Source organism: Drosophila rhopaloa, unplaced genomic scaffold (assembly GCF_018152115.1).
Source record: "Drosophila rhopaloa isolate 14029-0021.01 unplaced genomic scaffold, ASM1815211v1 contig_47, whole genome shotgun sequence".
Classification (NCBI taxonomy): domain Eukaryota; kingdom Metazoa; phylum Arthropoda; class Insecta; order Diptera; family Drosophilidae; genus Drosophila; species Drosophila rhopaloa.
This window is the reverse complement of record NW_025335142.1, coordinates 1,042,808-1,063,556: the sequence shown is the minus strand read 5'-3', so window position 1 is coordinate 1,063,556 and position 20,749 is coordinate 1,042,808. Positions and strand designations below refer to the sequence as shown.

General features: G+C 40.8%; 5 protein-coding genes across 6 annotated transcripts; 2 read left to right on the top strand and 3 right to left on the bottom strand.

The window, feature by feature from the left end:
- The first annotated feature begins 1,316 nt into the window (after positions 1 to 1,316).
- LOC108041275 (endoplasmic reticulum-Golgi intermediate compartment protein 3) lies at positions 1,317 to 4,870 on the top strand. Its single transcript, XM_044461671.1, is given in 6 exon segments — positions 1,317 to 1,517; positions 1,587 to 1,826; positions 1,829 to 1,937; positions 2,658 to 2,995; positions 4,373 to 4,571; positions 4,633 to 4,870. Coding segments are annotated over 6 exon segments (1,110 nt in total). The 5' UTR covers positions 1,317 to 1,429; the 3' UTR covers positions 4,769 to 4,870.
- LOC108041277 (reactive oxygen species modulator 1) lies at positions 3,018 to 3,688 on the bottom strand. The gene is made up of 2 exons (XM_017119160.2): positions 3,358 to 3,688; positions 3,018 to 3,234 (listed from the first exon to the last, which is right to left on the bottom strand). The coding sequence occupies exons 1-2, from the start codon at positions 3,486 to 3,488 to the stop codon at positions 3,126 to 3,128; spliced, it is 240 nt and encodes a 79-aa protein (XP_016974649.1). The 5' UTR covers positions 3,489 to 3,688; the 3' UTR covers positions 3,018 to 3,125.
- Positions 4,781 to 6,666, bottom strand: LOC108041276 (U4/U6 small nuclear ribonucleoprotein Prp31). The gene is made up of 4 exons (XM_044461670.1): positions 6,472 to 6,666; positions 5,965 to 6,416; positions 5,291 to 5,909; positions 4,781 to 5,224 (listed from the first exon to the last, which is right to left on the bottom strand). Exons 1-4 carry the CDS (start codon positions 6,568 to 6,570, stop codon positions 4,889 to 4,891), a joined length of 1,506 nt encoding a protein of 501 aa, XP_044317605.1. The 5' UTR covers positions 6,571 to 6,666; the 3' UTR covers positions 4,781 to 4,888.
- Positions 6,667 to 7,009: 343 nt separating this feature from the next.
- Positions 7,010 to 11,142, top strand: LOC108037116 (probable DNA mismatch repair protein Msh6). The gene is given in 6 exon segments (XM_017113598.2): positions 7,010 to 8,103; positions 8,164 to 8,223; positions 8,225 to 8,494; positions 8,553 to 10,160; positions 10,217 to 10,702; positions 10,763 to 11,142. Coding segments are annotated over 6 exon segments (3,576 nt in total). The 5' UTR covers positions 7,010 to 7,098; the 3' UTR covers positions 10,910 to 11,142.
- A 322-nt stretch (positions 11,143 to 11,464) lies between these two features.
- LOC108037115 (glycoprotein 3-alpha-L-fucosyltransferase A) lies at positions 11,465 to 20,675 on the bottom strand. 2 transcript variants are annotated; one of them, XM_044461548.1, is made up of 5 exons: positions 20,400 to 20,675; positions 16,039 to 16,222; positions 13,933 to 14,649; positions 13,379 to 13,562; positions 11,465 to 13,009 (listed from the first exon to the last, which is right to left on the bottom strand). In XM_044461548.1, exons 2-5 carry the CDS (start codon positions 16,122 to 16,124, stop codon positions 12,485 to 12,487), a joined length of 1,512 nt encoding a protein of 503 aa, XP_044317483.1. In that variant the 5' UTR covers positions 16,125 to 16,222; positions 20,400 to 20,675; the 3' UTR covers positions 11,465 to 12,484. The 2 variants fall into 2 exon arrangements, with proteins under 2 accessions (XP_044317483.1, XP_044317484.1); XM_044461549.1 differs by lacking the exon at positions 20,400 to 20,675 and adding an exon at positions 16,335 to 16,416.
- Positions 20,676 to 20,749: the final 74 nt, after the last annotated feature.

Below are 20,749 nucleotides of genomic sequence, written 5' to 3'. Positions count from 1 at the left end.
CTATTATTCTTGCTTTTGCATGGGTTGAGGGTTGGGGCTACAACCCCTAAAAGCTAACCATTGGATGCGTGGGCTGTCGAAACTTGTGGTTCCTTTCAATTAACCTTTCATCTGTTTAACATGTATTATAAAATTAGACGCGGTCGCCTGTGGTCCACAGCAGCAGCAGTGGGTTAAGGTGGCGGCTCAAGGGTACTGGTGCCGCCGGTGGGTTGCCTTCGCCTGCCTAATGTATGCGCAACCACAGCCCCAAGACATGACAACACTATTAAACATTATTCGTGGCCGTTGGAAAGGGTGGCCAGACGGAGGCCTTAATTATCGCCGGGCCAACGCGACGTATGCGTAATCAATGGGGAAAAGCTACAGCTAATGAAGGGGAAAACCAAAAAAACTCTTAACTTAAAATTGTTCTTTAAATTCGATTGGATTTAAGATAAAGTTTGACTAAAACTACATATAAACCAAAAGTGTTTGGTTTTTGTCATTGCCATTAATGTATTCCAAATTCATATACTATAAGAGAGTATAGGCAGGTTTAAACTTTTCTTTACTAGAAAAAATGTTCTTTCGATTTGTAACTTCTTAATGCATGAGTAATATAGTCGGTAAAATTATACTGCAATCCATTCAAATATTATCAGCATCAACTTTTCTCAAATTTCTGTTATTCTGAATAACTAAAAGTTATTTAACTCTTATCAGAGGAAAAACCTAAAAAAAAATATATATAAATATTATAAGGTCGAATAATTCTCTTTCACTGTAGTATACAGTGGTCGAAAATTCAAATGAGATGACCAAAAATTCTCAGACATATTTAAAAACAAGATAAGAAGAGGAATTTAGCAGCCCGAAGCTTATATACCCTTGCAGCTATAACAAAAATGTAATATACTATATATCGATTTGTATGGGTATATGGAAGGTATATTAATTAAAATTAAGACCCTTTAAATTATATATATTCTAGATCAGGATCAATACTCGAGTCGTATAGCAGTAAAACCTCAAAATTCCGGAAACTACAAAAGCTAGACACTGGAGATTTAGCCTGCAGATAAATTAGATTGTATGTATGAATATTACATATTATAGCCATATTTTTTGACAGCAGCATTTTAATTGATTTTTGAGTGGTGTTTCGGTATTTAAATGTGCTTACATTGCAAGGCACTTAAAATGGTAAATAAATAGCTCATAGCAAAGTAATTTAACGGTTTAAAGGTATAAAGTAAAGTAAAGTAAACTCTCTGCGATGTAGAAACTTATTCCGATGACGATTGCTATTAATCGAACATATGATTGGCCAACCCATTGCGGCTGTCTGGCAACGCTAATTGCAACACGTCACCTGCTCGGCGAAAAAGATGTAATTTTTATTGTTTACGTTTCCAACTCGTGTTTTTGTGTGTTATTTGTGTACAAGATGAAGTTCGCCGATGTGCTGCGTCGCTTAGACGCCTATCCGCGCACCCTGGACGATTTTAGCGTGCGCACAGTGGGCGGAGCAGCTGGTGAGTGCAGGTGTAAAATGCATTGTTCCGATAAGAATCCCAAACAACCGGCTTTTTCCCGATTTTCAGTTACAATCATCAGCACCAGCATTATCAGTCTGCTGATCTTCTTGGAGTTCCTAAACTACATGCGACCCAACCTAAATGAAGAACTTTTTGTTGACACAACGAGGGGTCAAAAGTTGAGAATCAATCTGGACGTGACCCTGCATAATTTGGCCTGCAATTATATTTCTCTGGATGCGATGGACTCATCGGGGGACACCCACTTAAGGGTCGACCACGACGTTTTCAAGCACCGATTGGACCTTAAGGGGAACCCCTCAAGGAAACGCCCATCAAGGAGATCGTGGCAGTGTCGCCGCCCAATAAGAACGTCACCTGCGGCAGTTGCTACGGCGCGGAGCACAATGGCACCCAGTAAGTGAAATTTTGCTGAAAACTTTCCCCCAAAATTTTTTTTTTAAAAATTTAAACTTTATAACCAGAATTTTTCTGTTACTCAGGTTAGCTGTGATAACATTTACATTTGCAGTAATAATATAAATATATTCAAATACTATTAGTTGTATCTAAACACATTAACCTTGAAATTTAGTTTAATATCTCAAATTTGGAACTTCACTATTACAAATTTTGGCTGAGAGTTCGTTTATATTGAAATCAATAAGGTATTTTGAATTAAATCTCGCTTTTACAGCTTCAACTTTTGTAGTTCAATTTCAATAGAAGTCTCCAGTTATTTTTGCCCATAATTCAAGCTTATAACTTGCAAAACAATCCATTTGAATAAGCAATTTCCTAGATCTAGTGATTAGAAAAAAAGTTCAGCTCACCTCAAATAACAGTTTTTGTAATTATCGCTTTGAACATGACCTAGAATACATTTGTTAAACAAATTTTCCATACTATAACGGACAATCAATATAATAATAATAATAATATAAGCACGTTTTATTTGTAATTGTTAGAATCTCACTAAGACCTAGCTAAAACGATGCTTATTTGTATTCATTTAAACTTTTAAGACTCTATTTCAGAACTAAACCTCTCTTTGCTTCAGTAAACCCTTTAATTTCTAGTTATACTACTTTTCCCCACTGTAATCCCCTTTTTAACACTAATATCCCTATACTCCAGCTGCTGCAACACGTGCGAGGAGGTACTCGATGCCTACCGGCTGCGCAAGTGGAACGTCCAAGTGGACAAAATCGAGCAGTGCAAGGGCAAGTACAAGCGCAGCGACGAGGACGCCTTTAAGGAGGGCTGTCGCATCCAGGGCCACCTGGAGGTGAACCGCATGGCCGGCAGCTTCCACTTTGCGCCCGGCAAGAGTTTCTCCATCCGCCAGTTTCATATCCACGACTTCCAGTTCAGCAATGTGAAGCTATCGCACACAATCAATCACCTGTCCTTTGGCGAAAAGATAGAGTTCGCCAAGACGCATCCTTTGGATGGTCTGCGAGTGGACGTGACAGGTGAGTAAACACACAAAGCCCATAAGGTATCTCTTTAACATCTCTATTGCAATAACTTAACGTAATTTAAACAAGATTGGAGTAGGGCTTAAGGTTTGGTTTTTAGTAACTCTAGTCAAATGCAGTAGTATCAGCAGCGAATCCCAGTGCCGATGGCCATAAAGGTCCCGAAGGTTCCGCCGCCCTGGACCATGGTCTTGCCCACATTGTTGATCAGCTCCCGTCCACGTAGTCCGTATCTGAAGTGAGATTTGTTATGGTTCATTAGTTAGCCGGTGTAATTACATAATGCCCGGCCTCTACTTGCGTCACTCCAATGAAGGAGTGGTGATTAGACCATCCGGGTGCAAAGTCCAACCCACCTGAGTGCCGAGAATCCACCGAAGACCGCTCCGCTCGCCATTCCCACACAGAATCCGATGATGAAGCCCGTCTTCATCTTATCGAAGCATGTGGGTCCCTGTTGGGAAAAAGAGCTCGTGGGCAGTGGCATGCCGCAAGGTCCTTGGTTCCTCTCGTTCTCCTGCTTTATAAATGGATCCTGCCAATTAGCAAGCTTCGCTGCTCCGGTTCACGTCCGAACGTTACAATAGGTGCCTAAAGGTCCGTTTATTTTAGGAATTACTCTATTTCGGCACAATTCGTCGAGCGGTCATGAATGTGAGAATGTTATATTGTGTGCGTGAGCTGTCAAATGAGCAAAAGGTTGCCACGTTGTTTTTCAGTCAACTTGGCTGGTTCTACGCATAAAGGACAGGTGGCGCTAACTAAGAGCGGGCATTTTTAAATTACCATATTTTAAACTTACTATTTTTATTATTAAAAAAAATGTTCCTTGGATATTCAAATAAATTCAACCCCCATGAATATTTTTTTTTTTTTTATAATATGGACAACGATTTCAAATCCTAAGAACAGATTTTAGCCAGTTATAAAGAAAAAATAGGAATTTTAGTTGTTTTAAAACATTTAAAAGCTAATCCACAAAATAATTAAAAGGGTTTTTTGTTTGCCTAATTTTAATAATGAAAAATTATTACCACGTCTTTATTGCAAAGAAAAATGTTTCGATAGACTTGCAAGAAGAACTATTAAGATCAAATCCTGTAAAAGCGACAACAAAACTGTTAACAAGTTATATACATATATAAAATAAAAATGTTTCTAATAAGGTTTTAAAATTTGATTATTATTTTACCAAAGCTAAGTAATGTATAATCAGCAAGTTATTTAATTGTTAAATAGTTTTCTAAGGCAAACAGCAAACATAAAACGTGATATTTTTAAAAATTGTTAATGTCAACTCTGATCTTTTTTAAAATACTAATATTTTACATAAATCCCATTAAACCAAATTCTCAATTTTTATTGTTGCAGAGACTAAAAGTGAAATGTTTAATTATTATTTAAAAATTGTACCTACTTTATATATGCGAGGCAGTGAGCCCATATACACGAATCAGTTCTCGGTGACGCGATATCGCAAAGATCTTTCGGATCGCGAGCGCGGAATGCCGGGCATATTCTTCAGCTACGAACTCTCGCCGTTGATGGTGAAATATGCGGAGAAGCACAAGTCAGTTAAACAGTGCTTATATTTAATTACAATATTTATTGAATCCATTTTGTACTCCCAGCTCCTTTGGCCACTTCGCCACGAACTGCTGTTCCATCATTGGAGGCGTCTTCACGGTGGCCGGCATTCTGGCCGTGCTGCTGAACAACTCCTGGGAGGCCATTCAACGTAAACTGGAGGTGGGAAAGCTCAGCTAACAACAATTTGAATCTCTTCTGCGGCTTCCTTGCAGCTTTACTACGCCTAACTCATTATACATTCGACAAATCTCCAAATAAAAGTGCTTAATTTTATAGAAAGTGGATTGAGACTCTGCCTTATGTGGTTCTCTGTCCCACGGAGAGGAATCCGGATGTGTTTGAAAAGTATTTGGCATTGGCTTCCGTCTGCGAACGTTCCGCTGCCTGGGGATTTACAATCTCCAGGCCTTGCAGTGGCGTAAAAGCCACACTAGATGCTGTTCCTGAGATTTGCCGCTTGACTGTGGTGTTTCCTCCGTACACTTGCTGCTTCTGGAGGTTCTTGTGCAGCGTCTTACTAATGCGTACTTTGGTCTTCTCATCCACCTGGGGCAAACGAATGCGCCCGGTGCCTGTCTTGCCGATGGTTCCACGGGAGTAGCCCAAATCCCCTTGGTAGGCATCCTCTTCGATCTATAAGGGAAGTGGAATGATTGCGAATTAGTTGGTAAACGATTATAAGTAGAAATTTCCACTTACATCTCCGAAATTCATGCGGTTTGCCTGCTTGCGGAACTCTGTCAAGGCATATCGCTCCTTCATCTTGCGCACGCGTTTGCCTCCTCGCTTCTTCTTGCTTCCCTCGATGGGTTTGGGCAACGGCTTGATAAACTTCACCGGCGGCGGCTCCTGCAACTTGTCAAGCTTCTTTTCCACATCTTCCTTGAATCGCAGACCGATCTCCCCGTGCACACTCTCATGGCAGGCATCCACACGAGCAGCTAACACTGATTTGGCGGCAACCAAACGAGCTGCCTTGCGTCGCAAATCTGGTGCTGTATCCTGGACAATCTGAGAGTAATAAACGTAGCCAGTGTGTGGCAACATCTGCGTCTGCGAGAAACCCGACAAGGTTTTCTTTTGTGAACCCAAAACTTGTACATTACAGGCGGGCATTTTGGAAAGCTTAGAGAGGCCACCAGCGATGCCCAAGAGTTTGGCAGCTGTGGATGCTCCGACAATCATGGAAAGGTTGGGGGCTATGAAAGTCATGCGACTTTCTACATATTCGTAGATTTTAGATTTGAAGTTGTTCAGCTCGATGGCCATCTCGCAGGCCTCATCGATCTTGGCCTTTTCCGCAGGCGTAAGCATGGTGCTACGAAAGGAATAGGATTTAAGTTTTTATGGGATTGTAAAGGATGCCAACTCACCCTTGTGTGGTTGATGCCGTGACGGACACAATCATAATGGTGGCCTGTGTGAGTATTGCCTGCAGCTTCTCGTTGCTTTTGACCTGGTCCAAGTCATTGCCTAGCTCTTTGACCGCCAGCAAGTACTCAATTTCGCCCACAATCAAAGAGTCCAGCTCAGGGAATCGCTTCTGGTACTTCTCCTTGGTGAACTTGTGAACGATGGAGATCTCATTGTCGATGTCGACGGCAATGGCATTTGCATCCACGATGAGGCAGTACTCCGGATCGGATTCCACAGATCCCAGCATTTCGGCTGCGGTTCTCTGACGACTGGCATAGTGCTCGATCTGCTGCAGGGTATTCCGCAGGCGATCCGAGTCTCGCAGCTTGCAAAGTTCCCGCACCGATTGCACAGTCACATCCACTTCCATCAGATTCGGAGCAGGCTTGGCCAACTTCTCCGCCAGCAACTGTGGGAGGGGAATCCTTTGGTAAAAGAAAGATTCTCTCGATTTGGTGACTTACACTTTCGTCCTCTGCACTGGCCATCTCTGCATCATCCTCCTCCAGCTCATTGTCGTTGTCCTCCTCGAGGTCGGCTAATAGCTCGTCTGCCAGCGACATTTTGTGTTATTTTCAAGTTTATTTACTAAAACTAGTGAAATTTTTTTTTATTTTCCTGCGTGCTGGAAATAGTGTGACCGCAACGTGACCGCTTAAATACACCAAAAGGCTAACACAAAATAAATGCCGAAATATACCGAAAACAAATTATACAGCTATGTTCACAATAATGGTAAAGGAGCAGAATTAAAAATGATCTTAGCATGTGAACTAAAAAACATAAAAGAAAGAAAGAAAATGATATTTTCGTCCGAAGTTTTAAAACTAAGCCCAAAGAAATTTTAAGTAAGTTTTTACCGATTTTACTCAGCAAATTTAAAAACTTTTACAATTTACCTTTACAATATTAGGTGTTCTATCCTCATGGATACCGTTGTAACTTTAAAAATTACCCGTTTTCTATCTGCAGTCTGGCATACCACTTTTCTTGTGTTCAAGATCTGGCAGCCTTCCAACTTTTTGGCGCATAATCTCGGCGTCTTCATCCTGGTTTTTGCGCATTTTGGCAATCATTTCTTATTCAGAATCATGTCCAAGAAGTTGAACACAAGTGTGGGCGGAACGCCTACGAATACGTTGTTTAATTATTTCGCCAAATCGCCAGCTGTCGACAAGAAGAAACTGACACCTAGCGTGAAAACAGAATCAGACACCACAGAAAAGGAGAATCTCAACAACCAGCAGCCAAAGGAATCCCAAACGAAGGATTCCAAACCATCGGCCAAGAGAAAGCTGCCCATTTCCGGCGGCTCAGACGATGAAAAGACCAATGGCCAGCGCAAGCGGAAGCGCATCGTTCAGCCTGAAACCGACAGCGAACCGGAAATGGAGGAGACCAAGTCGGAGGACGACTTCTCCGATTGCGCGTCGGAATACGAACCAGATGCCAATGAAGGCAGCGACGATAGCGCCAGCAGCGGCGAGGAAGAGGTAGAGCCCAGCGAGAATGACATGTCCGTGGATAGCGTGGATAGTCCTACGCCCAAGAAATCCCGCAAAAAGTCCAAGATCCTCAACAACAACAACAATGAACCCTCGAGCAAGAAGGTCAAGTTAGAGTCATCTACTCAGCTGGCTGAGGGTTCAACTTTCCAGGAGAAATTAAAGAATCTGCAGAGCAATGCCAAGAAGGACGCATCTTATGATGATATAGTGACCACAACCTCCACTCTGGATGAGCCTGTGGTGTGGCCACACCAGAAACTGGAGTTCCTGCAGCCGGACAAGATCAAGGACAATGCGGGTCGGCGGCCAGATCACCCAGACTACGATAAGAGCACCCTGCACGTACCGGAGAAATTTCTTAATGGCTTATCTCCAGGAGTTCGCCAGTGGTGGGTCCTCAAATCAAAAAGCTACGACTGCGTTTTGTTCTTCAAGGTGGGAAAGTTCTATGAACTTTATCACATGGACGCGGATGTGGGTGTCAAGGAGCTGGGCTTTACATACATGCGCGGTGAGTTTGCGCACTCGGGATTCCCGGAGATATCCTTCGACAAAATGTCCACTATCCTCGTAGACAGGGGCTTTAAGGTGAGCTTTTTTTAGGGAAGTTATTTTGCGCAGTAAATCTTATCACAGATTATCCTCCAGGTGGCTCGCGTGGAGCAAACAGAAACCCCAGACATGATGACCGAACGTTGCAAGCAGATCAAAGGCTTCCAAGTTTGATAAAGTGGTGGCCCGAGAGATCTGCCAGATCACCAATCGTGGCACCCAGGTCTTTGGCTCACAGTGCAAGATCGGACCCAATCATCAGCCCAACTATATGTTGGCCTTGGTCGAGCAGGACGAGGGCACTTGGAGTCGGTTTGGCGTGTGTTTCATCGACACGTCCATTGGCGATTTCCATTTGGGCGAGTTTGAGGACGACAAGAACTGCTCCCGACTGCTCACCCTGCTTTCACATCATATGCCCGTGCTGGTAAATTATTTTATGCATTCATTACGGGGTTAACAACTAATGCCTTTTCACTACTCAGCTCATAAACGAGAAATCCGCTTTAAGCCAGCGTTCCCAGCAAATTGTACGCACTGTACTGGGGGGAATCCTTAAGGAGCAGACGCCCAGTAATGGGTCGCAAGCTTGCAACGCAGAAAAGACCCTGAAACTGTTGGCGGAACGCTACTATGCAGGAAACGGTTCCGATGACAACTGGCCATTGGTTCTGCGAACCATGCAATCCGATTCGGATCATTTGGGACTTACACCCAACGATAACTACAAGCTGGCCTTAAAAGCCCTTGGCCAATGCATCTTCTTCATCCACAAATGCAAGTTGGAGCCCAAGGTGCTGCCCATGGCACGTTACCAACTTTATGTGCCACCCGATCAACTAGCAGATGCCAAACCGGCTGCAGCGTCCACATTGAGACGTTCCCACATGGTGTTGGATGCCACTACCTTGTCGAATCTGAGAATTATTGGCGAGGATCACACTTTGCTCTCCTCATTGGACCACTGCTGCACCAAGTTTGGAAAGCGACTACTCCACCACTGGCTATGTGCTCCGAGCTGCGATGTGGTCGTCATCAAGGAGCGGCAAGAAGCCATTGGTGAACTGATTCGGATGCCCAGCGAACTGCAGGAAATGCGTGCTTTACTCGGACCCATGCCTGATTTTGAGCGAAATCTAGCGCAGATTCACCTGTTTGGCAACAAGCAAATTAAGCTGATGGATCATCCCGACTCCCGGGCCATTCTTTTCGAGGAGAAGATATACAACAAGCAGAAACTACTGGGCTTCATGGCCGTTCTTAAGGGATTTAATGCTCTAACCAAACTTCCTACGATGTTCCATCAGTGTGAAACAGCTTTGCTTAAAAGGATTACCCAGCTGCCAGAATCTGGAGGATCATTTCCTGATCTTACCAAGGAGCTGAAATACTTTGAGACTGCTTTTGATCATGACGCAGCGGCCAAAACGGGAGTTATTGCTCCTCAAGCAGGAATGGATGCTGAGTACGATTCGGCGATGGATTCTATAAACGAGATCGAGGAACGCCTAAAGACCTATCTTGTGGAGCAGGAGCGACACTTTGGCTGTCGAATTACCTATTTTGGAAGCGACAAGAAACGTTATCAGTTGGATGTCCCTGAAAGCCACGCCGTCAAGGCCAATAAGTCCTATTCGTTGGAGGGACAGACCAAGGGCAAGAAACCCTCACGTCGCTACACCACCGCGGAAACTCGAGCTCTGCTTAAGGATATGCAGCAGGCAGAAGACACAAGGAATATGGTTCTTAAGGACTTGGCGCGCCGCCTCTTCGAGAAGTTCTCCAATCATTATGAGCAGTGGAAGCAGTGCATCGACTGTGTGGCCAACCTGGATGTCCTTGGCTCCCTGGCGGAGTATGCAGGTCAACAGATGGTCATCTGTGTGCCAGAGCTGGTCTCTGGAGTGGAGCAGCCGTTCATACAGCTGGAGGAGGGCTACCATCCCTGTGTCAACGCATCCACCTACATTCCTAATGGCTTGGAATTGGGTACAAACTCGGAGGCACCGCTATCCCTGCTTACAGGTCCAAATATGGGCGGCAAGAGCACCCTCATGAGGGAACTAGGACTGCTTGTGATCATGGCGCAAATTGTAAGTATAGTTTGAATATCTCTTAAAGATGGTTTAAGTTATGAATTCCATTTTAGGGTGCCCACATTCCCGCTGCAAGCTGCCGCCTTTCATTGGTTGACAGAATTTTCACGCGTCTAGGTGCCCAAGATGATATTCTTGCCGGGCACAGTACCTTCCTCGTGGAGCTAAACGAAACCTCCCTTATTCTCAAGCACGCCACATGCCATTCGCTTGTGTTGCTTGACGAATTGGGCAGGGGAACCGCCACCTATGATGGCACAGCCATTGCGGCCTCTGTGGTCAACTTCCTGGCGAATCTCAAGTGTCGCACTTTGTTCTCTACGCACTACCACAATCTGATTGACTTCTTCCATAACGACAAGAGGATAACCCTGGGCCACATGGCGTGCATGGTGGAGAATGAGGACAACGCGGATCCAACCCAAGAAACAGTTACGTTCCTATACAAGTACACAGCAGGGGCTTGTCCGAAATCTTATGGTTTCAATGCTGCCAAGCTAGCTGGAATGCCCCAAGGAATTATCAAGCGGGCCTACGAGGTGGGTGCTTTTTGTCTTTCATCATAAAAACTAGTTTAAAGAATCGTTTTTTTTTTGTAGCTTTCCAAGAAAGTCGAAGCCATTGCTCTGCAGCGCAAAATTACAGCAAAGATTGTAGCTGCAACCGCAGGAAAAGAAGATTCCAAGAAGGAGAAATTAGATGCTCTAAAGGATTTACTAAAGCAGCTAAAAATGTGCCATGTTTAAAGTTCTGGATTCTATATTTGAGGCTATCATATATTTATGGAGACATGCTAACAATTTCGGATATGTGTAGTTGTAATTCGTTATAGGGCAGCTCTGCTGTTCCTTGCAGTATACGTTGTTTTCTAAGCATTTTTCAGTATTTCAATATGTATAATTTTTTTTAAACCATCTATCTTAAGTTCTCTGAATTATTACATGTGTCAGGCCCAATAAATCTACACCAAGTGAAAACATTTTAAATTGTTTGCCATTAGTTGCCACTGTTTAATTTTTGTTTATTATAATTATTATTATTTGTATCACAGTAAAAATTAAAATTGAAACAAGTTCACAATCAAAATACACACACAGATGATATTATTCAATACTTATAAATTAAATGTTACACAATAAATACAAATATTGCTAAAATTTGTCAAAACACACATATGCGCTGTTTGAATTGAAATAATACGCCATATGTTATTTTGTGAAAAATAGGAATGCAGATTGTATTTGTATTAGATCAGATATATATATTAGCTTGTGCGAATTTGTTATAGAGTAAGTAGTTAAGTCAACAGGCTGGGAAACCTTTTTAAGTAGCTCTATACAGCTAACATTTCAACTAAAAGCCAAGATAGATAAGATCTAAGACCGAAAAGGAAATTTTAAAATGAAAACACGCTCTATTAACAGGCAACATATTTGAGGACAATCCATCAGCTGCTGGTTGCTTACAAAAAACACTTACAAAAGAACTAAGCTAATTAGCTCTTATCATAGCAGTTTAGCCATATAATGTCGAACTACTTTAACTTGCTTGCCTCTCTTTATCTTGTTATGGTCTATTTTGGACTTGCTTTTAGTTTAAACAACTATATAAATTACCGAACTATGTATACATATCATTTGTATACCCATAAATAACTAGGCTAGGTTACTAGGTTCTCTTATGCATCTGGTATTGTATATGTTACAACGATCAGCACGGGGATCTTTTAGTCTATGGGCCAGTGCTTAAACGCTCCTTACCTCCTCGCCTTCTCGGTTTGATTTGATTAACCCGGCTACGCAAGTTGTGAGCTTTGGTTTACTTACTAACTAACTACAAAAAACATTTACGTAAAACTCCGGCAAAAACGAAGCGACTCTTTACACATGGATAGCGAAGGATGGGTCGTTTGTTTTGAGAAAACAAAATTTGAATAATTGAATTAAAATTACTAAGTCAAATTTGTTAGCCTTGACGACTAAAACTAATTATTGGAGATCTTAGAAGAAGAACTAAAATTAATACTACAGACTTTAATAATAAATATTTGGCCATTATTCATTGCTCTTCTCTTTTCGTACTTAAAGTTTTAAAACAAGTCTTTGGGGTAAGGGTAATTTTTTTAAAGACGGCATATTGCACTAATTTGTATTTCTCGAAGCAAAATGGACCCATCCTGTGGATAGTGATAGTGAAAGTGGAGATGGTGATACCTACAAAACAACTTTTCAGAAGCGAATGACTCACTAAAATGCCTGGTGCTGACTTCTGATCTACGCCATGCCCATGCCCACGATCTGGATCGCTTCGAGCACTTGGACTCAGTCGTCGCTGGAGTCGCTGATAATGTCCTTGCGTGCCTTAAAGTTCCGCCAGGATCTCGTGGTGCAGACTCCGGGTCCCCGCCACCAGTCGTTGAGATCCGAGTACCACCGGGGTTTCCGCAGCTGCTCCTCGTTGTGCAGGGTGGCACACACCCGACACCAGTAGTACGTGTTGATGAACTCCCCGGTGCCCTTCCACTTGAAGTACGAGTTGTACAGCTCGTCGTCGCGATCCAGGATGTGCAGATACTCCGCCAACTCCTTCGGCGAGGCGAACTCGTCCACGTGAATGTAGGATCGTCGCGGGGCACTCACCTCGTAATCCTCGGGACGGGCACCCATCACAATGGGCAGGACCCTGCGGTTCAGTGCGTTCACAAAGAACTTCTCCGTGATGTAGTCCTTGCAGTTGGAGTTCTCGAACGCCAGGTAGAATTTATAGTCGTTGTCGAGGATCTCGAAACACTTGTCCGCCGTACTCCGTGAACACTTGAAATTGCCACACGCCCCGTAGATGTCAACCTGGTGGGTGGAATTTATGGAGATTATTTAGTTGAAAAGGGATAAAGTTTATTGGAATACCAATTTAATAATTATATATATATTACAAAACACATTTATGTTCCATTTTTAAGTTGTTTAGAGTTTCTTTAACAAGTGAAAAAACTTAAAAGAATTGAATGGCAATCTATGCACAAAAGTATCATTCAAATTTATAGAACGTAATTTGGATTTTAATTACAACAATTAGCAATATATATGCATTAACCACATCATCTAAATATGATTGATAATTTCGTGTATAGACTTACAGTTTTATTTGCATAAGTATAATTGATTAACTCGAATATGTTCAATACTGACTAGAATAATATGTCGGATCATCCTTACCTCGATGTGCTTTTGCAGCTGATGGGCGTACTGGAGACGGCCATTCCTAGCCCCACAGTTGGAAACAAACCAAGCCACCTTCTTGGTCTTGTTGACGGAGTAGTTTATGTCTTGCTCCAGCTGCTGCACCTTTGTATCGTAGTACTGCCATTTTTCATACGGCGCAACAATAGTACTGTCCCGCCTGCAAAAAAAAAGGAAACAAGGTTAATATTCTACACAAAACAAATTTTTAATTAGCCTATCGATAGCCTTAGCACTCGTGTTATTATTTGGATTCCTGTTTGGTGGAATCAAACTTTAAGAATTGTAAAAATGTTTTTTCAAACTTTAAGAAGTTTCAATAATGTTCTTTCTCTACAAATTTATATACAAAATTCTTCGAAGTACAATCTTAGAAGTTTCATTATAGCAAATCTGATTGGGTTATACAGATGTTAAAATCAAAGCTAAATCTAGGAAACTGCTTAAATTATAATATAATCACTACAACATATTTGGCTTTTTAAATTTTTTGATGATTTTTAGGTTTTTTTTTTTTAATTGAGACTTACCTGTAAGTGGCCGTCCAGTTGATGGCATCGGGCACCTTGACGTTCTGCGTGTGGTACGGGCACTCCAGATAGTAGAGCATGGTGACCTGCTTGGAGTTGCTGGGCCGCCGAATGCCCGTGGGGATGTAGTGATCCTTGTAGAGGACCATGTCGGCCGAGCTGGCCAGATCGCGATTGGCAGTCAGTTCGCAGGTGTCCACGGGACACTTGGCTTTCAGGAAGACGTCGCGACCCTTCTTCACGTTCCAGGGACCGAGTCCGTTGTAGAGGAGGATGGTCTTCAGTTTGCCGCTGGACTTGATCTCCTCGTAGTTGTGCGGCACGTACATCAGCTGGTTGACGATCCGATCGGAAAAGAGATCCTGGTGGGGTAGCAACCGGGGAGCATGTCGCTTCCTGGCCTTGCGATTGCTGTAGGTCTTCGCTGGCTTGGGGTAGTACTCGCCGTTCTTGAAGAACCAGGCCTTTTCCGCCGGCGGCTCTTGCAGCCGATCGGCCTCGCTCTCCTCCTCCTCCAGAACCGCCTGATCCGGCTCCTCGACCAAATTACCAGCCGCTTCAGGGAGCAGAGTGGCTGCGGCTGGCGTCGGCGTGGAACTGGTGGCCACTTGATGCTCCTCCTCCATGGACTGCAGTTGATGCAGGTGCTGGGTGTGCTGCTGCTGAGTGGTTATTTGTGACGATCTTGGACCCCGCGTCTTCCATATTTCGTGCTCTCTGTTTATTATTGATTAAATAAATTATATTTTTAATGAATGTCTGCTCATAACCTTTACTCTTTGCAATAAGAATCACAAATTCCTATGGGAACTATATTTATACCTGCCTGTCCCTTCGCTCAAAGTCTAACTTAAGATTAAACTTATATATTTAAAGATTTTAATACCACCATAAATATTTATTTAATATTTTTTTTTTTTATGATAAATGTAATACGTTTCATATTCGATTTTTGAATTCATCTTATTGAAATTTTAAACTCTTTAAATTAATTCAGAAACGATTGCAAAGCTGAGTAATCAAATACTGACATTAATCCATCATTATTATTATACCCTTGCAGAGGGTATTATACTTTTGGTCAAAAGTGTGCAACGCAGTGAAGGAGACATCTCCGACCCTATAAAGTATATATATTCTTGATCAGGATCACCTCTGAGTTATATACCATGTCCGTCCGTCCGTCTGTCTGTTTCTACGCAAACTAGTCTCTCAGTTTTAAAGCTCGAATTGAAACTTTGCACACACCCCTTTCCTTTCAGTTATATATGTCGGAACGGCCGGGATCGGCCGACTATCTACTAGCTGCCATATAACTGATTGATCGGAAATGCCATTACTTTGGTGTTTGTTAAGTTAGGAAGCTGGGATTTTCTATGGGTTTTATATTTGACCAATCAATCCGACCTACCAAATTTCATAAGGATCGGCCGACTATATCCTATAGCTGCCATAACTTTGGTGTTTTTATACGCGTTACTCGTAGAGTAAAAGGGTATATTGTATTCGTGCAAAAACCCTATAAAGTATATATTCTTGATCAGGATCACTAGCCGAGTCGATCTAGCCATGTCCGTCTGTCCGTCTGTCTTTTCGTCTGTCTGTCTGTCTGTCCGTATGAACGCTGAGATCTCGGATACTATAAAAGCTAGAGGATTGGCATTTTGCGTGTAGATTTTAGAAGTTCCTACGCAGCGCAAGTTTGTTTCAAAATCCCGCCCACAATCGCTTATATACGATTTTAAAAATTTAAATATTTCGGAAAAGTAAAAATGCATTTTATTGTGTTTATCATATACCTATCGAAATGTATAAGAAATTTTCAAATCGAACCATTCGTTAAAAAGTTATGCGTGATCAAATTTCTATTTTCCCCTTCCCTAAAAAAGTTAAGATTTTTAATAATAATATAATTTACAGAGTATACAAAGTATATTTCAACCACAAGTTAGCTTTCCTTTCTTGTTTTTGAGGCTCTAATTTAATAATACCAATTATATATTTCCCAGAACCGGAATAGTCTCCGCTTTTCTCTACCTCTTGGGTACCCGAAGATCAATATTTGATCGGGACTACTTTTTATAATCGACACGTTCTCTTACTTACTTGATACTGAAACCGAATATGAGGAGGAGGGCGCAGATCAGTGTGAAATAGAAGTACTTCTTGAGGGATATTTTTGGACGTCGCATGATGACCACACCCACTCCTCAGCGATGGGGCTCTAGACTACGGGTTTCGGGGGCCAATCAACTGACTACGTCTTCTTCAGCTGGCGTTTGTCATTGTGCTGTGCGGGATATATAATATAAACAAATGTGATACTAGATTATAAATGCAAATATCCGACTCTCTTTCGTACTCCAACTCTGTCAAAGCCCCAAAATTCTGGCACTAATTACCCGTGTAATTCATTTTGGCTGATTATACTCTTAATTTTGGTTCCGAACTCAACTCCATTCGTGTTGATCGTTTGGACTCTCCGCGCGAACTGCGCTTGGGTTTAAAAAGTTTTCATTTCAACGTTTGGAGGTACATTATTCACTGCACGGCTTTTAAATTAAATATTGATATGCAGTGTAACGTTTTCTGCAGTTTTTCAAAAATAATATAAGGTAACAATGTTTTAGGAAAACTAAAATACATTAGGTTCAATAAATTTGAATTTTTCGATTAAATTTGTTTGAAAGCAAGAATACACGAAATTCCACTTTGTGCCGCTTTCTCTTATTTCTTGAAGCATATTTCTCATTCGAAGCATACAAACTCCCTGGGAATTTGTTAATGTTTCCTGATTTATAGTGTATTGGTTTGGCTTTGTTTTGCTATAATGATGATCGACATAATTATTTAGTTTTCTCTCATTAGTTATGGTTGAACGATTGAATTGGATGACATTAGTTCCGATTCGAGCGGCAGGGCATGTGATAAAATGATTGTCTCAAGTCTGGCAAAATGTATATTAGCAACATGTGGGAGAGGCAAGAGTCTCTTACGTTCACTCAATGAAAGTATTCGAACTCGGACAATTCCTATTTGCCCAGACCAAATATTGAGGCAGATGGCTGTCTCGCCTCAAGAGCTGTTCCACATCGACCAGCGGGGCGTATACGTAATAAACCTAACGAGGGGGCCAGAGAATCCAGTGAAGTGGTTGAAAAAGTGTGGGTGGAGGAAACCCCCTTCTTCAGGCAATAGATAGTCTCAGAGCTGACTACTATCAACGGCTTTTATGGACCTGCCCCGAAGGCAGCCTAATTACAGGAGACGGCGAAGGCGGGTGCAGCTTCATTTGGGGCACATTCCTGGCTAATCCCCCAAAGCCCTCACCAAGTGTCCATCCATCTATCACATGTCATTTATGGCACTATTCCGTGCGCCTCTATGTGGTAGTGCAACTGTGTGAGTCATTCCGCCGGCGGTTGCAACATCACTTAGGGTCTGAGGTCTGGGGTTTGGGGGTCTACACTACTTTGGTAGCCATGCAAATAAGGTGGTGTGGTGCGAGTTGTGGTTGGGGCCTGCACCACTCTCAAGTTGCCCGCTCCAATTCGCAACTATTCTACACTTGGAATTACCAACATTATAATTTCAACATTTTTTTACGTAAATGTAACAATTTAAAATACATTACTTTATTAATTTAATGAAATCATTGACAATTACTCTTTTTTTCCCGAAACCCTAGAAGTTTTAGCTTATCGTAGAAAATAAGTATGTAGTTTCTAAACATTGGGATCTTTTTGTGCACAATAAGCTTTTTTACTCAATTTTCAAAGTTGGCTTATGCTAACATTACAATTTAAATAAATAAGAAAATATATTAATTCGACTTGAAAATAATTGAATGTGATAAATGTTCAATTTCAAAGAAACACAAGTAGGGACTATGGAAAAATAACTTAAGAAAGGTAAGTAAAATCATAAAGGATTTTTTAGTACAAGTTAAATATTTTTACCTCAGTGTAGCCCGCAGGCCACCCTGTTCTTCATTAAGGTCTTCACTATCGTATTTTTGACGTTTTTGACAAGCAAACAGCAGGAGAAAAGCGAATGCTTTAAGGAGTGGGGATAACCAGAGTGGATCCCTCGGCTTGCATGAAAAATGTAGTTAGAGTCATTCATTCATGTTGCAAAAGTAGGACTCCGATGGAAAGTATATAGGGAAGGCAATGGAAACGGGAACGGGAAAGAGGCATGGGCAAACAAAACGACATGGAAGGCATCAATAGTCCGAAGGGGTTGAGAAACTCCTTGCTGGCGCACTCCCTATTATCCCTTACAAAAGTCCGAGTAGAACATGATACAAGCTTATTTATTAACCTTACAATTCACTTTATTGATTATAACACTGTTCTAAACCCTATGTCATAGCGCCATAAGTTTTTAATTTACTTTACGAACTGCATGGTACTGTTTACCTGCACAATAAGTCTTGCAAAACTCACTAAACTATTATCCGGTTATCCACGGTTACGCTAATTAGCAAAAGCATGCATATAGTACATCAAGTTTTCTTAGCAGTTGAGATTCCTTGTAAATACACATACAATTCGATTCAGCAAACGAACTGCACTTTCCCTATTCCGTGCTGATAGGATTCCAAAACTCAAGAACTTACTCTATTAAATCTTATCATTTCTGTTTATTTAATAAGGTTTCGTTTGTACTAATTTACATTCGATAATAATAAAATTATTTGAAAAGGAAATGTTTGCTAATCAGAGGAAAAAAAGTATAAGATCAAAAAATAAATTTCTATGAATTAAGTCAAAATGATGTCTAAAATGGGCAAAGTTTGTTTTGTCTAGCACCAACGTAAAACTAAGAATAATAGACTTTTATAATTAAACAATTCAAATCATTAATTACAAACCATTTTGTTTTGATTTAAATAGTATTCACATTATTAAATATTTTGTTTTATATGTTTTGGTTTGCTATTTATAAAATTAATTATAGGAAAGGTATTAAATTCTCTAAATATTAGTTTTTAAAAACACAAGGAATTTATTAAAAAAAATTTTTTTTTTTAGTATATTTAGTTTTAAGACAAAATAACATAATAATAACATAATAAATATTCTAATTTTAATTATAATGCACATCTTTTTTGCAAGGATTTGGATATCAAATTGGTTTGATTTTATTTTCCTTAAAGAAATGTATGTACATATATGTAAGGTTGCTCTTTAAAGAGTATGTAATACAAACGGTAAATTTGTTCCAGATTAAAAATAATAAATAAAGTCTTCGGCGTGTAAATTCTCAAATTACCCAATCCATCAAAACCAAAGAAATTTGCTATCGTATCCGCCGTAATGGCTTTACCCGGATTTTGACGCACCTTTTTCCCTCTAGAATCGTGTCTCCTGCTTACGCTTCCTTAATTTATGTGTTTATATTTAGTTAGTTGCTGTGGCCTCTTGTCATGGCACTTGATCTACGCCTTTAGTATGTCAATATGCCTATATACGTATGTACAATATAGGGGCTCAAGCACCAAGAGGGAAAACTTGTGGAGGGTGGTGGGTGTAGTGTTTCTCTGACTTGCATGCATTGTTTTTCTTGAATATCCCACACGGACTTTGGCTGAGGAAAATGTCATTTCTTTGTTGTCCTCACGCTGCCGCACTTGACTTTCTGGGCTACAAGTTTATATACACTTTCTAGTAGGGTATTCTAATTTGGAATAGATTTAAGCAACGTATTTTCTATTGTTATTCCGTATTCTTAAATAATTGTATTTTAAGCTTAATACTAACAAATCCTTGTTGATGAAAATCGTTTACTTTCACCTTATTTTTATCGCCACATTTGTTAGATATGATAATGATTTATCGGTGAACCCCAAGATTAAATATCTTTCTAATATTTTATAAGCTATACTAATAGAAAAAGGTCTACTTTTATCATTTTCGATCTCATAGATTAGATGAGATCTTGCCCTTAATTTATATATTTGTACATACATAATTTGTTTATTTTCAAGAAAGATGATGATGGTTCAATCTGGTTTGTTAAGATTTTTAAGGGTATCCTAAACTTCATTCTCCGAAACTATTATGTTCATTATTGTTATGTGTTCGGTTTCCTTTTGAAGGACTATGAGGAATTCTTGATTGTGACTTTGCAACTTGTTAGTTTGTTGTTCACTTTTGGCCCTTCTAACAATAAAGTGTTCATATTTTTACCCCATATATGACTGGTGTCTCCCTTACCAGTTTCCCACATTCCCCCTCCCACTTTCCCCTCCCACATTCCCACCCCCTTTTACGCACGCACTGTCTGTCCCGCTACCAATATACCGATAAGTCTGTCTTTTTCACTCACGTGTTCATACATGTCTATGATTTTCTTTTTTGTCTTAATCAATAATTTTTATGGTCCGTTGTACAAAAGTTGATGGGTTAAGTGGGCTTTAAGACCTCTCGACTGGTCAATAAACATTTTGCATGTGCACTTACACAATTGAGCCGCCGTTGTTGTTGTTGTTTATTTGTTTGTTGTGGGTCCTTAGATTTTTCTTCTTTTTTTGTTGGCTATACTAATATGTGCACCTTTCGCAATCTTTGTCATATTTGCACACAATTTGAAACTTTGCTTAGCTTGTGGATTTCAGTGGTTTGTTTAAGGTAATTTAAATTATTTTTCCGCACACACACATACAGACACGCAGAGGGTATAAAAGTAACTGATGTCCTTATCCTTTTCACGTAACTTTTGCAACTGCGCCCAAAATGGAAATGTAAATGTGTTCTTTTTACCAGACAGCTGGGCACCCAAAGGAGTGAGAGAGAGAGAGAACCTGGGAGAG

What these genes read in the sequence shown, in the direction of transcription:
- LOC108041277 (XM_017119160.2), bottom strand. Translation starts at nt 3,488, where the DNA reads ATGCCACTGCCCACGAGCTCTTTTTCCCAACAGGGACCCACATGCTTC. An exon ending in GGTGGATTCTCGGCACTCAG is followed by an intron (nt 3,235 to 3,357) that starts GTGGGTTGGACT and finishes ATCTCACTTCAG; the next exon opens with ATACGGACTACGTGGACGGG.
- LOC108041276 (XM_044461670.1), bottom strand. Translation starts at nt 6,570, where the DNA reads ATGTCGCTGGCAGACGAGCTATTAGCCGACCTCGAGGAGGACAACGAC. An exon ending in CCAGTGCAGAGGACGAAAGT is followed by an intron (nt 6,417 to 6,471) that starts GTAAGTCACCAA and finishes CCCCTCCCACAG; the next exon opens with TTGCTGGCGGAGAAGTTGGC. An exon ending in ACCGCATGAATTTCGGAGAT is followed by an intron (nt 5,225 to 5,290) that starts GTAAGTGGAAAT and finishes CTTCCCTTATAG; the next exon opens with ATCGAAGAGGATGCCTACCA.
- LOC108037115 (XM_044461548.1), bottom strand. Translation starts at nt 16,124, where the DNA reads ATGCGACGTCCAAAAATATCCCTCAAGAAGTACTTCTATTTCACACTG. An exon ending in AACTGGACGGCCACTTACAG is followed by an intron (nt 13,563 to 13,932) that starts GTAAGTCTCAAT and finishes TTTTTTTTGCAG; the next exon opens with GCGGGACAGTACTATTGTTG. An exon ending in AGCTGCAAAAGCACATCGAG is followed by an intron (nt 13,010 to 13,378) that starts GTAAGGATGATC and finishes TCCACCCACCAG; the next exon opens with GTTGACATCTACGGGGCGTG.